Below are 18533 nucleotides of genomic sequence, written 5' to 3'. Positions count from 1 at the left end.
TTTTTAAAATCAGAATAGAAATGTACTCTATATTAACATTCAAATAAGACTTACACTTACAACACATTTCTTTAAAAGTACTGTTCTATTTTAAATTCTAGATTACATAAATACAATGTAGCAAAGACAAAAGTTGGGAAATTACTTTTACCTTTTTAAAATTAGTTGTATACCATGCAGAAAAAAAAAATTAAAATAATTCAGGCATTACAAATGACAATCCAAAGTTTATAATGATGCACTTTTTTGTCTGTGTAATAATCCAAACAACTGAGGTGTGGCGAGCTGTATCCTTTAATTCAGTGCATAGTTAAACTGATTTGAAAATTTCTCATGTTTCCTCTTGTCCATCTTGTTCATGACCTCTGTAACTCGTCTCATGGAGCTCCTATGAGGAAACAATGTGGTTGAGATTCAAATTCTTTATTTATTCATCACTTGTGAAATATACTGTTCACCAATATTCAATAAAAATATACTTGACTTCAGTTATCTCCAAATATAACCAAAAATATCAGGCCAATTTAGTGATTTTGTATTTAATCTTGAACATATACTATAACTTACTTGTTGAAGACTTTCTTCTCTAGTCTTGAACGAGATGTACTGGCATTTTGCTTTAAATCTGTAAGGTTTGGGTACTTTTTCTTTGACTTTCCTTTGTTGCCATTCCTTCCCTTCCCGTACGTCTTTGAGGAGCCCAAATCTTCTCCAGTCACGGCTTCAATCTCCCTCATGAGCTCTGGGTCTCGCCAATCTGAACCAATGGGAGAAAGGTTGCTAGAATTTACATCAATGCACCATACATTTCTTCCATTTCTTCAAATATTTGACTTCTTCAAATCTTGAAAACAAGAAACTTCTTCAAATTCGAACTATGCATCATCTTTGTTAAATCATTTATCCCATGGAATATAAAGATGATCAAGGCCTCAGCCTTTGATTTTGGTATAATGAGTGATAGTAAAAATGTGTGATGGTAAGGACATTTTTTAACTTAACAGTGGTGAAAAAGTTTAATATAACTAGGACTGGAAATCATTCTAATATGCTGATTTGATGCTCAAGAATAATTTCTAATTTTCAGTGTTGAAAACAGAAAATCAATTTGTCGAAACCATGTTTATTTTCCAGAACTCTTTAATGAATAGAAAGATCAAAAGAACAGCATTTATTTGAAATATATTTTTTGTAACGTTAAGGTCTTTACTGTCACTTCTGATCAATTATGAATTTCTTTCAAAAATATTATTACTAAACTTTGTACAGTAGTGTAGATAGATAGATAGATAGATGATAGATAGACAGAAAAAGTAGCAATTAAGAGACACAGCAGAAAAAAATATATTTAAAAAGGTTCCATCCTTAAAAAAGGCTTATTTGAAAAATGGTTAAATTTGTCACATTTTGTAGTAACAATTCCCCTCTTTAGAGTTGCTGATTTCTCCAAGAACAAATGCTTCGTAAATCTTTCTTGTGCAAGCTCAGAACTCAAAATCATCAATATTTCATTAAGCATGTCCTCTACTGAAGACACATGCATATCTTCAAATGATAAAATGGTAGCTGTTAAAGTATTTACAGTTTCCAAAGTGTTTAATTGCACAGAGTACTTCATCAGTCTGTAGTGAAAAGCATGCATGCAACAAATGCCTTTAAAATGAATATGGAGGAGTTGGTCGTCCCTATAAGGATTTATGGAGGTGAAAGGCCCCTGTTACATGAGTGCTACAATCCGTCCTCACTTAAGTTAAGCCTTTAGGGGCTTCATTCTTGCTGTGAGGATGATGGGGGGCCCTGCGTTTAACTTAAGCTGTGCAGCAGGTCTGACTACTCTGTCAACAGTTCGCATCTGCATAAGTCGGGCACACATGAGCATCACAGGCAACAGCTGCAGTCAGCCTATTTGATTATCTATAGAAAACACATTTAAACACAAAAATGCTATGATAAGATGGTTGTGAAGTGCACAGTAATATTGTTCTTTGGGAGATTTGCACCAGTCCAGACTATTCTGGGTTAAATATAAATTAAGTTACAGAAATAATTGACTTCTAAATGGCAAAAATTGGGGTTATGGTGAGGCAGAAATGTGAACCTTATAATTTTATAAAGGCCTTTATGTTAATTTTTCTGTTAAAACTTGCATTATTTCAGCTTCAAAGCTGTTCTCGTCAATTTTACAGCCATTTTATGGTTTATCACAGGGGTGCCCAATCCTGTTCCTGGAGATCTTCCTTCCTGCAGAGCTCAGTGTAAACCCGGCTCCAACACACCTGTCTTTAATTATCAAGTGTCCCTGAGATCTTAATTAGCTGGTTCATGTGTGCTTGATTTGGGTGTGAGTAGAGTTTCGGTGTCATGAAATTGACCCCATTCTATTGTAATTGTCTCACTGTAACATATTTTTGTTTTTCTAATATAAAAGGAGGAAAATATGTTTTAGACAACAATTATGACACAAACACTGTCAACTGTTAAGCTATTTTGAACCTGGAATATTACTTAAAGACAACAGACAGCAGCTCTAAAGCCAGAAACAATTGCTTGACCGACACATTCCTTCAAATGTATTTGCCACTGACATGGGATGTGTAATTATTCTAACTAAAGGCATGTTGACAGTTTAATTAACTTTCAGGTATTTGATATTAAATGACCTGCACTTATCATCCGATTGTGGTTGTATCTCTCTATTTGTGCTACTGCCTCTTAGCGCTGCACTGAAAAAAATGTTTCATTCATCCAATTAAAAAAATGTAGGGTAATGATTCACATCTATATAAAATGATTCACCCTAAGGGCAAGTTATTTATTTTTCATTGGCTCAAGTTAAAAAATATAGATGTGAATCATTACCCTACATTTTTTTAATTGGATGAATGAAACATTTTTTTCAGTGTGAGTGCAACGCTATCGACCACTACATTCTTTTGAATGGACTAGAAAATTATGTTGGCATTAGTGGAATTGCATTGGCATGGTTCAAATCACACTTATCTGACCGTCATCAATTCGTAGCAGTGAATGAAGAGGTATCATATAGATCACAAGTGCAGTATGGAGTACCACAAAGCTCAGTACTAGGACCGTTGTTTTTCCACACTTTACATGCTACCCTTGGGAGATATCATCAGGAAGCTCTACACTTAGCTCTACATTTCTTCACAACCCGGACAAAACATACCAATTCGCAAAACTAACAGAATGCATAGCTGATATAAAAAAACTGGATGACTAGTCATTTTCTACTGCTAAATTCTGAAAAAACAGAGGTGTTAATTATCGGACCAAAATACTTTGCATGTAATAATCTAGAACACTGTCTAACACTTGATGGCTGTGCTGTCAATTCCTCGCCATCAGTTAGGAACCTAGGTGTGCTGTTTGATAGCAACCTTACCTTTGAATGTCATGTTTCTAGTATTTGTAAAACCACATTTTTCCATCTTAAAAATATATCTAAATTATGACCTATGTTATCAATGTCAAATGCAGAAAATTAATTAATGCGTTTATGACCTCAAGGTTATATTATTGTAATGCTTTTTTTGGGTGGTTGCTCTGCATGCTTAATAAACAACCTCCAGCTGGTCCAAAAAGCAGCAGCTAGAGTTCTTACTAGATATCAATATGTATTATTACTAGATATGTATGAACATATTAGCCCAGTTCTGTCAACTCTGCTCCTTATTAAACATTGTATTCATTTTAAAATATCGCTAATTACTTATAAAGCCCTGAATGGTTAAGCTCCTCAGTACTTGAGCGAGCTCTTATTGCATTACAGTCCTTCACGTCTGCTGCCATTTGATAATACCTAGAATCTCAAATATCAAAACTCTGACCATTTGATAATACCTAGAATATCAAAATCAACTGCAGGCAGCAGATCCTTTTCCTATTTAGCGTCCAAATTCTGGAACAATCTACCTAGCGTTGTTTGGGAGGCAGACACACTCTGTCAGTTTAAATCTAGATTAAAGGGCCATCTCTTTAACCTGGCATACACATAACATAGTATCACACTTCTATAATTCAAATCCATTAAAGGGTTGTTAGGCTGCATTAATTAGGTCAACCGGAACCGGGAACACTTCCCATAACACCCAATGTACTTGTTACTTCGTAAGAAGAATGGCATCTACGATAATATTAGTCTGTTTTTCTCTAATTCTGAGGTCACCGTAGCCACCAGATCCAGTCCGTATCCAGTCCAGATGGTGGATCAGCACTTAGCGAAGACCTCTTCAGCCCTGAATGTCAGCGGAGACCATGTCAACTAGGCGAACCCTAGAGACAGATCCCCTGTGAAGCCCTCGTCAGCCATCGGCTCAAGACCATGAGAACCAGACGAGTCCTCTGCTCAATCTGATGTGTGTTGCAGCCTGGAATTAAACCACACCATGCTGGTTTTGTCTGGCCAGAGGAGAACTGGCCCCGACTGAGCCTGGTTTCTCCCAAGGTTTTTTTTTTTCTCCATTTCTGGCACTGATTGCCACTGTCGCCTTTGACTTGCTTAGTTGGGGACACAATTTCTGGCAACATTGTTGTCTTGACTGCACAGACACTATTTGAAGAGAACTTAACTGAGCTGGACGATTACATCACTGAATCAACAATAAACTGACTTTAACTGATAAACTGACTGTTTTCTATTGTCCTCTTGCATTATCAGCACACGTTTTTTCTGTTTAATACTGTAAAGCTGCTTTGACACAATCTGCACTGTATAAAGCTATATATAAATAAAGGTGACTTGACTTGACTTGACTTAAAAGGCAAAACTGACATAGGTGTAGCATATTTTTAGTGCATGGCTTCACAGTGCCCACTGTCATAATGATGAGAACGCAACATATTTTTGTTTAAAAATTACTTTTGTTCAAAGTGAGACCAACATACAATGAAACAGTCAAAGTAACCTACATAAATGTCCTGTTGTTTGTCTTTGTTGAAAGATTTCAGAGCAGTCATCCCATATTAGCACTTTGAAAATCAAAATGTTTCACAGTTTTAATAAATGTAACATAGCATCCCCCTTCTTTTATAGCAGTAGTGCAACTTAAACTGGCTGTTATGGGGGGATGCCAGGGCATCACTATGCAGTTAATAAGGAGTTCTAAATGATTGTTAGTCTGTTGCTATGCTGATGTTAGTGTGGCTGCTTACTGGCCAAGTCAAAAGAGTCCTGCACCCTCAAGCCTCTACACTCTCTGAAAAAAATGGTACAAAACTTGTCACAGGGTGGTATAATTTCCAAAAGTACACCTTTGTACTTTATTTAGTCTAAAGGATTCATATCAGTACCTCAAACATATTATTAGCTAAATGGTACAGCACAGGTGTTAGATCTGAGGTCACACTTACAAGTATGAGCACCACTAATGATACAAACGAGAAATTTACATTAGACACACTGAAACAAATACAGTGTTCAGAATCATGTGCGACTGAAATATTTTGAGAAAGACTGAAGCCTGAAGCAGAAATCAATGGCGCACCAGGGGAGCAAGTGTTCAGTCTGTGAACTGATGGACATCATGGGCACACCAGCAGCGCAGCAGAACGAGTGGGGTGTCCTGTGGTTACCCTGACAACCAGCATGTCGAAGGGTGGAGAGGGTGTGATGGAGTCACGGGGATCGATAGCTTACTTAGTTACAAAAGATGCTATTTCACAAGCCAGTGGTCAGCAGGCCCCTGAAGTCAGTTGCCTCCGATAACTGTTTGTTAACAAGTAAACTGTGGCCAAAGAAAGCACATCCGACGCTCCAGTGACAGCATGGAGACGCTACTTAATTGGCTTTTAGCACCTGACTCCACAAGAAAAGAAACCCAAGCAAGGAGAAAAGTGAAAAGCTGAGAGGCAGAGTGAGATGCGGCCTGTCCTATTATCTGGGTATTGATGATGACTTGGATGGGATTCCATCAGTTCATCTCTTCCTGGAGTCTCACGGCCACCTGATTGGGCTGTTGACCACTCAGCGTGTTATAAGGAAGGAACTGTGGGTAATGGAGGTCTAGGATTTCACCTGGATACTGGTAAAGGACTTTTGACAGTGTAAAAGGCTTTGGGGGTCTTCAGCACTGGGCTGACAAAACATGAAAGAAGAGTATCAAGCTTTCAGGCTTGGTGTGCGATATTAATTTGGCAAGAGTGCATGCCTTAAGAGTTTTGCAAAAATTTAAGTAGTAGTTCAGCACATTTTGTTAGAATTTACTCATTTTGTGTCCACAGATGGAAGTCTTACACCTGCAAATACACGAGATATTTTGAAGAATTCTCATGCTGCTCTTTTCCATACATGTTTACATGCAGCCAAATAATCAATTTGTAATGGACTGATGGATTAATTGGACTGAAAAGACAATGTAAACACTTCAGTCAATCTGACTGAGATCGATCTGAATTAAATTTCTACTGGGATTTAATGGGGTGATGAAGACTCACAATAATCTTATCAAGAGGAAAAAAATAGGCATGTAAACACCTGAATCTGACAATTGTCTCTATCATATCATATTCAAACATACCTTGCCCACATGCACAATGACGTGATGGTTATGTTTACATACAATTGACATCTTACAAAATGGTCAGAGGAGGAGAATTAATATTTACTAAATATTTGCTAAAACGCTCTTCTGAATTAAATGTCAGCTTTGTTTAGAGATATGTCATCAAGACCCCATTGGCATCATCCTGGTGGCTTTCTCTGATGCTGAACACGGTGACTGGGTTTTGTTTGGAATACATGTAAAGCACATGTAAACGAATATTTGAATTGGACTGCAACATTTAGGGGTCATATAAACAACTTTCAGAATCTGAAATTTGAATAATTAATATTTAAAAAAATAATATATGTAAACACACCTACTATCATGCTTCAGAATGAAAAAAAATAATAATTTTTTTTATCCACAGTACCTAGTAAATGATGATTGAATTTACTACTATCTACTATCCCTGTAGGTAACTATCACTGTTGATTACTGTCATGACTGTTGAGTTGAATATTGTTAAACAGGTTGTATGAATGATCTAACCTGGCTGCTCCTCCTCACGCTTCCTCTTTTCCTTCTCCAATCGCAGTGCATCTTCTGGGTTAACAGGCCTGCCCAGCTCATCCCGGGGGATAATGTGTCCATGGAAGGGGCACTGAAATTACATCTCATTTCATTAATCAGTTTATTCAATCAGTGTCTTGCTTATATCTATTTATTTACATCAGTGGTCACCAACTTTTTCAAGCCCAAGATCCCTGACCTTAGCCTTTATGAAAGACAAGATCTACCGATTGAAGAATTGATAGAAAAAGATTGTACTTCCAATTTGAGGCCTTTTATTTAGTATTTTCATTAGTGATGCATCGATCATGATTTTTCATGGCCGATTCAGAATTCGTTTTTTTTTAAGCAAATTTATTATTTGGTTATTTAATCTATAACAAGCAAGCTGGGCTTAAATATATATATACATATATATATATATATATATCTGTGAGATACTGTATATATATATATATATATATATATATACAGTATCTGTAGCCATTTTTAATTATAGGCAATTAGGCAACCACTGAATTTTAATCATGATTCAACCAAAGATGCTGCACACGTTGCATGAGCTGTTTTTTTTTTGTTTTTTTAAGTAGATTGTACAATTTCAGGATTTAAAGCAAAAAAAAGAATGGTCCTGACTTGATAAATGATTTATCCTGCTGCATAAAACATGTCTGCATGAAAAAACAAAACAAAAAAAAAAACAGATGGCCTGAATGAGATGCAAATTCACTCTCTGACAGCAGGTGACGCTTATAGAACTGCAGGTATACAGCATTTCCTTGGTTACCGCTGTAAACAAAGCAGCAATACTATATACCAGTGCTTCTCAAAGTCCGGACTCCGGTCCGGATCCGGACCCGGAGGGAATTCAGTCCAGACCCACCTCCATTTCATATTTCAAGAACATTAATTATTTCCTACTTTGATAAACGCATGTTAAACTTGTAAAGTATATGTTTAGTTTTTTTATGTCTTTTTGGAGATGGTCCGAAATGAAAGCGAAGGCGAGATATTGAAACTTTTCCTTCATGACATTTGTTGTCATGACATCCAGTGAGCGTATGACGTTTGACATAATCAGACGACATTTCACTGCTAATATGAGTTATTTTTTATTTATTTATTTTTGTTATCACTTAGATTATGGCCATTTGACTTATAGCAGTGTCCAGTGTTTCCCATACATTGAGTTATTTGTGGCGACCCGTCACAAAATCAAAACTGACCGCCACAAATAGATTTTCCAAAAGGAATCTACTTCGTTGAATAAATTGAGCACTGCACGTTTCAAAATTAAAATGCAGCGCGGTTGTTTTTATATGAATGTATAATTGAAAAGAACTGACCGTCTTCAGAAAAGCTTTGATGTCATTTTCATTTCATCTTTCCTAGGTTTTGTATCTGATTACAGCCGTTACCGGGGAAACCGCTATATCTCTGCTCCAACAGCGCCTCCTGCTGGCAGAGAATGAATTTGCATGTGCAAGTCTGTGAGAAACACTGGTGTCTGTCAGCAATCATAAACAAAAAGCATGCTTTCAGAACTGTTTTGAGAAGGTGCTTTGAGCCATGTATTATTACTATGACTTAGGCTGCTACTACCACTACTACTACTATTACCATCTTGTGCCCTGCAATAATCATTTACTCAAACTCGCTTTTATGAGATAAAGAAGAAAAAAAAAATCGGCCAAAAAAATCAGCATCATATATCGGCCATCGGCTGCCCTGATTTCTAAATATCGGCATCGGCCAGAGAAAAACCCTTATCGGTCGACCTCTATTGCTGACACTTAAATTAATTGTTTTGCCACTTTTGCACTTTATTTTTTCCAAAAAAATAATGTTTATTTGTTATGCATGTTATGTATGTTTATTAAAAACATGTTTTGTAATAACCAATTGTTCCGGTCCGGACCTTTGACACTGATGAAAATTCAGATTTGGACCTTTGAATGTAGACTTTGAGAACCCCTGCTACAGTATATACAGAGGTAAGAGGAGAAGAAAATGCCATTGCTATTCGAAACTTTTATGATGACAGTCAGTTCCCTTCAGCAATACATTCATATTACCCCTCAACCCCCAATTCAGTATTTATATTTTCTTCCTATATTTCGAGCATCGTGAACAGTGAGCTGTTCGATGGATTGGCGACCACTGATTTACATCATGAAATAAGAATATGTTTCTACCATTCTACCAAACACAGCTAAATATGGGCCAAAATGTTCAGTATTACATCTCTTCTGTGTATTTTTTTAGGGCATCATTATTGTTACTTTACTGACCTTTACTCTATCTTGACGTTCACACAAAGATCCATTTGGCATTGGTGCGTTGCACTTGTGCTCCACAGGTTTAAATTTCCCAGCAAAGGTGATGTATCTAGACTTCATCTCTGCGGACAGTTCCTCATTTTCAACTTCCTCCTCCACCTCATGAGGCACCCAGAACTGGTGCTGTGATGCATTCCTAAAAACCAGTGAGGACAGGGTCTTACTACAGGAACTGCACAAACTCTATCACTGTGTGATCTTTGACAATTTCATTTTTTAAAGAATTTGCCTTCATAAAGTGCATTTTTTGCAGGTGAAATATTTTAGGGGTGAGCATAACTAGTAAAATGTATTTTTAGTATAGAAATGTTCATGATTTTCTCAGGACTTTTATAGATTTCCATGAATTTTCCAGGCCTTAAAATGACAATTTCCAGGTTTTCCATGTCCGTAGGAAAACTATATTGTACAAGTATATCTTGTTTCAGGATGCCAAAAAGGTAAACCTCCAGATCAATGTTTTCATCATTTAATTTTGAGGAATAGGAGTTGATCTGAAGACAGTGAGCATACAATGCTGCTCTCTAGTGGCTATATCACAAATAACACAATCCATTCATACTTCAGAAAGAGACTGATGAATGTATTATGTAAAACATTCCCAATGTTTTTTATGAATGAGACTGTACTTGATGATTTTGCCAGCGGTGGGCTGCTCCTCTCCCCAGTAGTAAAGATCCACACCAAACGGAATGACAGGGGCCTTAACAGAGGCTTTGTCTTTGTTTATGCCCCTCTGGTCACTGCTGCTCACCGCGAACTCAGTAGAGCCCCCAGACATACTGAAACAACCAGAACACACTTAGATCTCCATAATAAAAAAACAACAATACAATTTTTTTTATTTTATTTTGTATTTTAAATACTATATAAAATATATTTTTATGAATATTTCCATATGAAAATTTGAAAAAAAAAGTTAAATAAAATAAAAAAACAGATATATAATCTGTTTGTTTTTTAATACAAAACGCATACAAATTTAACTCTGTATTTGTAGTAATTGTAGAAGCGCACTTTTGTTGAAAGCTTATTGTCAGAAGTGTAATGTTTTTGTGAAAGACTAATATATGACATTGCTGCAGCCTGGAATTGGTATTGTTAAAAGCGCTATATAAATAAAGGTGACTTGACTTGACTTGATATAACGGAGTGTCTATTTACATTAAGTGCAAATAGCGACTGCCAATATATAATATAGTATTGTAGTATACAGTACTTTTATTAGTGGTCAGGCAATAAGTCTTTTTAATGCAATTTTACGTATATTTATATTAAAAAAATTAATTTACTTTGTTTTCTCAGATTTCACTATATTTGAAAACATTCTAATACTTTACTAATATTTTAGATTTTCACTGCTAGGATTCCATTTATTAGTTTTTTTTTTTCTTTTCAGCCCTACTTTACCAGTCTATGTTAACTGATAAAATAGGGCATGGGAGTATAAATCACCTTGTGGAAGGAGTAGAATAAAGTCTCTGTTTGAGCACACGCAGCGTTGCAGCAACACAGGTGGGGTCCTGCTCTTCATCATGCATCTTCCTCTTGAGTCGAGAGAGACTGGAGGACACAAGAGGAACAGGATGTTTGACCACAGGTTTTGATGGCTTTGCTTTGGCCCCATCGGTTGACGTTGAGGGAGTTTCATCAAGCCCTATGAGAGACAAGAGGAAGAAGGAAAAAAAAACATGATGTTATGTAAAGTCAAATACCCAGAACACAACATTCAATCTTTATTAATACGGATCTCACAACATCCACTTGTACTGTAGTCTAATGCAGTGTTTCCCAACCAAATGATTTTTTACACGGCACCCCTGCTCTCGACAGACGGCACCCCAGTTGGGAAACACTGGTCTAATGGACTGGGGGGGGGGCTTCTAAGCAGGAGTAAGCAGGGGCTTAAGGTGGTCTTACGAGTGACACAAAGATCTAAGACTCACACTTAAGCTTTCTAGCTTCCAGAATGAGATGAAATTAGAAACAAGTATGGTGAATTCCCCATAAGACTGATGATTAAGAGACACCTGACCACTATACACAGACAAATGGCCAAGTGGGTATATGAGAAGCCTGGTCTGCTCTTATTTCTTATCAACAAATATGGTTTTCAAAAGTGCAAAATCTAAAAAAATTTCAGTATTTTCAGATACATTTATCTGAAATGCCTATTTCAAATACAATTTTTTTTAAGTCTTTGAAAAACAATCAAAATATTAATGTGCATTAAACATATTACGGTTTGGTATTTGTATATTTTCAAAAAACATAAAATACATTGTGCCAACCAATCTGTTCATTAGGTTGCAGATTTCCTAGTTCAGGCCCATCAGACCCCAAATTTCATGCACGTGAGCTGCAGATGTGAGAGAAAATGCATTATTCTTGCATTCAGTGAGCAAATTATCTGCATTTCTGTACGGAAATATGGAGTAGGGCTGGGACTCGATTCCAAAATAAGTATTTTTTCAATTCCGAGGTGTTGAGATTCTAGAAATAGATTACACACACCTTAAGTCCTTAGAAGAGTCTTATTCAGTTAAACAACAGCGTTAATATTCAACTCGCTATCACAAAAATCCAGACATCAGTTGTTACGTAGTAGTAACCTGTTACAAAAGCGCCTATATTTTCTTTTGTTATTTTTAATATTTTAAATATTTTAAACATATATGCAATGTTATTTATGAAGTATTGCAATCTGATGTTGTTACTGTGTGAGGAGATTTCTGTACAATGACACCAGTATTTTAAATTTTGTCCACTGTATGTGTGCAAGGTGAACATTTAAATTTGGGTGTGTGAAGTTTTGGCAAAAATTCAAAATATGCTCCTAAGTGTATGATGTTACTTGTCGCTTAATTTTTATATTTGAAACTAATGATTAAATTAAAAATGTCTCCATCAAAAAGATCAATTATACTAATTTTCACAGTAGTAGTAAATATAGCTGTACACAATAATATTATGCCTTCATGAACAATAAGTCTTATTTTTCAAATATATAAATATCCATATATGTACACACACACACACACACACACACACACATATATATATATATATATATATAAATATAAATATATATTTATTTATTTCATAAAGTTTGTACTTTACAATTGACCAACACTGCTGAAAACAGTCTCTAGTAATCACACATGATCTCTGTTACCAGGTTTTTTTTTTGTTTGTTTTTTATTTTGTTTTTTTGCAATAAGAATTGGAAATATTTGTTCAGAATCTACGGAACTGAACATGGAATTGAGTCAATTCTGTCAAAATCAAGTCACAATTTCTGGTAGGAATGATGTATTGGTTGATTTGATTGTTACAAAAGAAAATAAATTATGGACTCAGGACAGGATGACAAACATATGTGGCCGGATTCTTACAATCCTGTATACATTAATCCAGGTTCACTCCCTTTCAATAACTTACTGCTTCATAGCGGCATGCAGGTGTGCAAAATCATGAAATACGACCAAAAGCTTTCTTTTTCTGTTCAAATTGACCAAAATGGTAGCTATTTGTCTGAAGCAATAAAGTTGCAGGTGCTAAAGAGATAAATCAATAAGGGGAAATAGAGAGGCCCAGCAGTAGACATAGAGTTGAGCTGCCAATGGTGGTGTTATTGATTTTCCTGAGTTCAACAGGCCTTGTAATTAAAATGTAAATTTTGAGAGATAACATCCTGACAGGAACGCTGGGATAAAGGGATAGATAAAAGCTCTGTAGTGAAAGGAATGGAGAGAGAGAGAAAGGAGTGGAACAGACAAAATGCTTTTCAAATGAAAGTGTTTCTCTCCAGATGAGGAAGCCGATGTGATTTTGACAAAAGAAAGGGAAGGATTAGCCAGAGATGAGCTCGAATCCAGTGGCAGGTTGATGTAATATTAAATGAAACTGCTGATGCTAAATTGCGCTGATTGATAAATTTGAAATCATGGAGGTAACTTGGCAGTAAATCAGAATTTATTTATTTTTTCTGCGTCCCGTTTTAGGAGTATTTAATGAATGGTTGCACGCTCAATGCAATTGATGCAATTTCCATTTTCCATTTTCTATTCCTCCACATGAAAAGTGCACCCCCCCACCCCCAACTCCCACCATCCCACAACTGCCCCAAAAATAAAACCTTTATACATCTTTTCACATTTATTTCAATAGAAAAGAAATGACACGTCTCAAATCAGTCTCACATCTGATTTACTGTGGTAAAAGATTACTAGTTTAAGGTAAGCATCAATATTACTATTGCTCATATTTGGGGGTTAAGGACTAGAACAACCATAAGTATTAAACTTCAGCACATCCTACATTCGTTGTGCTACAGATATGAAGGATAATTCAAAGTATGCACTGTTAAAGAGAATTATTGCTTTTCTAAGTGATCATAAAGACTTGGGCATGGGCTCTTTTGACTTGGGCAGAAAATAAAAAAACCCTCACAACCACATAGTAATGCTGTAACAAAGTAAAACAAAATGTTAAACATCTAGTTTGTATTGGCATTTGTATGATATATGTTTAAATTCAGCATAATCCAGTCTCAGATGAGTACACGGTTTTGTAGGTGAACAGTTTAGCACACAGAGGTAAATTACCACTCTAAGCTAATGGGCGCTCATTAACAACATTGCATTGTTAATTTGGCATGGCCAGTGCACTGATCACTACATACTTTACTGCAGAAAGCAGCTTGGCTCTGTGAAGCTGTAGAAATGATATCCTAATGAATCTTCACTTAGTGCCCGTTTAGAGATGCTGAAAGGAAATGAATGAAGAAAGAGAACAGGAGAGTCTGGTGAAATCATATTGCATCTCATAATTAGTGTGTGGCATGAAGCTCATCATGCGTTACCAGGAAAATCAGGAAATTACTAAACTACTTCCAAAGTGCAAGCTGTTTCTACAAGAACTGCAGAAATCCCATTAGCCACTGAAATAGATTATTTTCATGACAGTAAATTAAAAATTGGACAGGATTTGAGGTCAAATATAATCTGTGTTATTTAGCTTGTGTCTGACCTATTGCTTGACCTCTGTCTTTTGCCTGTGGCTTCTTGTCAATAGAGCTGTCCTTGCACAGATGGACAAGAATCTTTTGCATGTACAAATAGTCAGCTGTCAAAACAGATTTCTATTGGCGGCCCCAGGTTCTAATTGATTTAAACCAGGCTTAAAGCAATTTATTACCTTTCAAATAGATATCAGAGTTTGTAAAAGAGCAGTTAAATGTTTTTAAAATGAATGTGATATTATTTTGCTCTCATATTTGACCCCAAATTATTCTCAAATGGAGAATTAAATTAAAGGCAGAACAATAAATTCCAAATACTACTGTGATGTATAAATGTTTTACAATTTAAACTTTAAACAATTTAACATTTAGGGGGAAAGGAGCTTAATTGTCATAAAATAATGTCACGATGCAAAAATAATAGATATTATGGTCTTATTTATTTTAGTTTTATTTATTTTTTAAATTTATTTAGGTCATATTTTGTTCATTTTCCCCCCTTTTATTTTGTAAAAAATTGTGACCTGGCAATGTTCTTGACAGAGTTTATGAGTCTCACCTTTATAATAATGCACCATATTTATTAATCATATATGAATCTGCTATTTTTCCAATTAAATTCACTGTCAACCTATTTTTAAAGTAAAACTCATAGCTAAAAACAGCACAACTACCACAAGTTGTACATTGCTTTGAGCACAAATGCTTCATGCTTTACACTAAAAACAAACTTTCCTTTGCACTTTGAAGCTTTTCGACAGCTAACCGTTTCTAACTAAACTCACCACTGTGCTCTTAATTCCACATTTAAATATCCTGCTGCTTTAAGCCCAAAACTACAAACAAACAGTAATCCCCAGAGGACTTTTCAGCTCATATCTTCTTTGAAGCAGCCACTATAAGTGTGTGGCGATATCCTATGAGAGATTATTTGGATTATGCAAGATCCAATAGAGAAAGCAGTCCCTTTACTGATGAAACAGGTTTGTCTTATTGCATTAGGCTTCACATCTGCACCTGAACAAACTCACCATACTCTGCACGCAGATGTTCAGGAATATGAGGTTCATATCCCTCCTTTTCTGGCACGTCTACAAAATCATCGTCGTCATCTTCTCCATCCTCAGGAGCTCTCATCTAGCTCGGGAAAAAGAGAGTCACTTTAAAGCCAAGATAATAACTAACACCTAATAGAGATGGTAACATGTGAGGGAATTAAGTAACAATGAGCCTATTTTTCTTGGTTTACTCAAACATTTGCATTTTACTTTAAAAATGCTATAAAAACTACTGTTGCAAAACATTTACTATTTTTTGTCATTCTCAAAACAATGCTTGTTTGCCGACAGTTTACAAAGGATGTCTGCAATTCTCTCCTGGCTGATTAACACTCAGATGGGATATTCACTGTGGCCTCGGGATATTCCAGAGATTTACAGCACTATGAATGGCAAACTCTGCAGTAACGTGGGACATCTTAACATTTTAATTCAAAGCCTTAATAGAATTTCCAGTTGACCACATCCAATTTTTTTTCTAGTGGTAGTCTATCTGAGCATTGTCCCAGCTAACTGTGACCGCATAAAGTAATAGTTATGTTAAACAGACTTTTTCCAGCATCTGTCAGCACGCAAAGGAGACAATAATAATTTCAGACAATAATAATTATTTGCAATGTTTCAGAAAATAGGGCTACATGAGACTATTGACAACCCAAAATAAACTAAAGCTGCTGATGGATGCGTACTTAATATTGGGTGTCTTAGTCTTTGCTAGATATGGTGAGGTTGAGTTGTTACTGATTACATCTTTGTGCAGGTTGTTCTACGAAAGAGCAGGGCGAACAAGGTGATACGATTTTTCCCATCACATTGCATGTTCACATCATGCAATCACTGTAAGCAGATCAAGTCAACACGAGGCACCGGATAAACCCATCTTAAAGGTGATTCAAACCTGGCTTTAAGTACCTTTGACTAGAAGAGAAGTTATGGTTTCTCTGATCTTATGGGTATCTATAGTCAAGGTAAGCTGAAAAGCTTTCATAAATCTCAAGGTTTGGATATATAAAGAAGAAAATGTGGTGGAGAATAATGAACATTTAACTTGTGTTTAACTTGTGTTTCAATTAATTAGTATTCATTTAAAATAAGCAATACTGTGTATGTCTTATTGAATATAATTAAATTGTAAGTAACATGTTTATGTCAGTATTATATCAGCCATCAGCCCCAATACTCTCTAGATACTGTTATTTGTATCAGCATTTAAAAAACCCACAATCGATCAACAATAGATCTGAAGTATCATCAATGTCCGTACCACAGTGCAGGGCAGTTAAGTGCCAAAGTTTAATATTTATAGTTACTAACGCCAAGCATGTTCATGACTAAGCAAACACAACTAATTAAAAAAAAAAAAACAATCATATTGTAGGTGTCTTTAAGTGCTGAAGACGATGGTGACTGGCTCATGGATTCAGGAGGCAGGTGAGCTTTATTCTGCTCTCCCTCCGAGCATCTACTGCTGCCATCTGCACCTGCTCATCCATCACTCGCGCTGTAAGTTTTGTTATCACTCTAACACTAATCAAAAGAGAAAACTGTCACTGCCACTGACCTGTGGAACCTCCCAATTATGCTCTTCAAGAGTGACAGCAGCACTTAACTTCCACTGCCGGGTAAATGACCACCATCAATCTAAACAGAATAGCAATGAACCACTGGGCTGCAAATGATTTTTTTTTTTGGTACAGAAATCCCCAGCCTGGAATTTATGAAAGGTGAAAAGCAACTCAAGGCTATTTTATTCCCCTCCTCCTGGGCCCCACTCCTTATAGCCGAGGGTGTTCAGACTCCTGGGGAGACGACATCTGCATTAGTGCTAAACAGAATTTATGCCTTTTAATTTACTCAAAAGGTGCTTAAGCGGCCCGTGCGCTACAATGCATAACAGAATGCCAGTTTTTAAATATGGGGGTCGTTGGTATAAAATGGTATATATAATCTGTGTGCCCTTCCTTTTCGAAGGCATTGCTAAAGTGTACAGCTCTAGCATGCCTTTTCCATTTTTTTCTGTATAATTGTCTCCATGATTACCTTAACATAAAGTACTAAAGATTGTAGCTTGCTTTGCTTTCGTTCATTTTTTTTTCTTTTTCATTATTGCAGGCAGACTATGTTGACAATTCCAGACTGAGGTATAAAGTGTCTTTGCATGAGGTCTCAATTATGTACACTGGTGGCGTTGGTTCAGAAATAAGCCCTCTATGGCGAACACAGAAATATCTGTGTTTTGTGTGGTTACGAAATAAAATAATTCCTTCACTTCACACTCAAGCCCTGTAGTCTCCACCTAAAATTTGTAATACAATGAAAACTGATATCAAAATGACCCAATTTACCTTAAAGGGTTAGTTCACCCAAAAATGAAAATTAGCCCATAAATTACTCATCCTCAAGTCATCCTAGGTGTATATGACTTTCTTCTTTCAGACGAATCCAGTCGGAGTTATATTATAAATTGTCTTTGATCTTTCAAGCTGTTTAATGGCAGTCAGCGGGTGTTGCAGTGCATCAGTCCAAAATAAGTGAAATAAAAAGCGCCCATCAATAATAAAAAGTGTCTCACACGGCTCCGGGGGGTGAACAAAGGCCTTCTGTAGTGAATCGATCCGTTTTTGTACGAAAAATATCCATATTCAAAATGTAGTAATCACTTTAATGTAGCTTGTGCCAGCAGTTGTACACAGAAGCAGTTCCGGGCGGATGACGTATGAGTTCAGCATTGCGCATAAGCCGGTGAGTCTCGTGAAAACCAACGTTTGTTTACAGGATCAAAGGAAGCAAAGTTTCCTTACTTTAGCAAAGGAAAACCAGTCTCCTCTTGGCTTATATCGAAATCCTCCGACATTCTTCTTAACAAATCCTCATTTTGCACTTCCTAATAAGTGACCGTTGTTTTGTTTTGATCTCTCCGCTGTGTTTCCGTGTGCGTCACTTCTGAGCGGCGCATGCGCAAAGCCAACCTCATACGTCATTCCCCCGGAACTGCTTCTGTTTACAACTGTTGGCGCAAGCTACATTAAAGTGATTATTA

At 36.3% G+C, this 18533-nt stretch overlaps 1 protein-coding gene across 2 annotated transcripts in view; it reads right to left on the bottom strand.

Moving 5' to 3' along the window:
* The window catches only part of LOC107679112 (UV-stimulated scaffold protein A), a 33937-nt gene continuing 15404 nt past the window's right edge, over positions 1–18533 (bottom strand). For both annotated transcript variants that reach the window (XM_016474565.1, XM_016474566.1), the window contains exons 8-14: positions 15467–15572; positions 10868–11069; positions 10042–10194; positions 9365–9548; positions 7053–7164; positions 568–757; positions 1–388 (exon numbers count right to left, since the gene is read on the bottom strand). In XM_016474565.1, the coding sequence (XP_016330051.1) occupies positions 295–388; positions 568–757; positions 7053–7164; positions 9365–9548; positions 10042–10194; positions 10868–11069; positions 15467–15572 (1041 nt within the window). In that variant the 3' untranslated portion in view covers positions 1–294. The remainder of the gene's footprint in view (positions 389–567; positions 758–7052; positions 7165–9364; positions 9549–10041; positions 10195–10867; positions 11070–15466; positions 15573–18533) is intronic.

Source organism: Sinocyclocheilus anshuiensis, unplaced genomic scaffold, assembly GCF_001515605.1.
Source record: "Sinocyclocheilus anshuiensis isolate Anshui unplaced genomic scaffold, SAMN03320099.WGS_v1.1 scaffold2422, whole genome shotgun sequence".
Taxonomy (NCBI): domain Eukaryota; kingdom Metazoa; phylum Chordata; class Actinopteri; order Cypriniformes; family Cyprinidae; genus Sinocyclocheilus; species Sinocyclocheilus anshuiensis.
The sequence above is the reverse complement of the archived record's forward strand: the minus strand, read 5'-3'. Positions and strand labels throughout refer to the sequence as shown.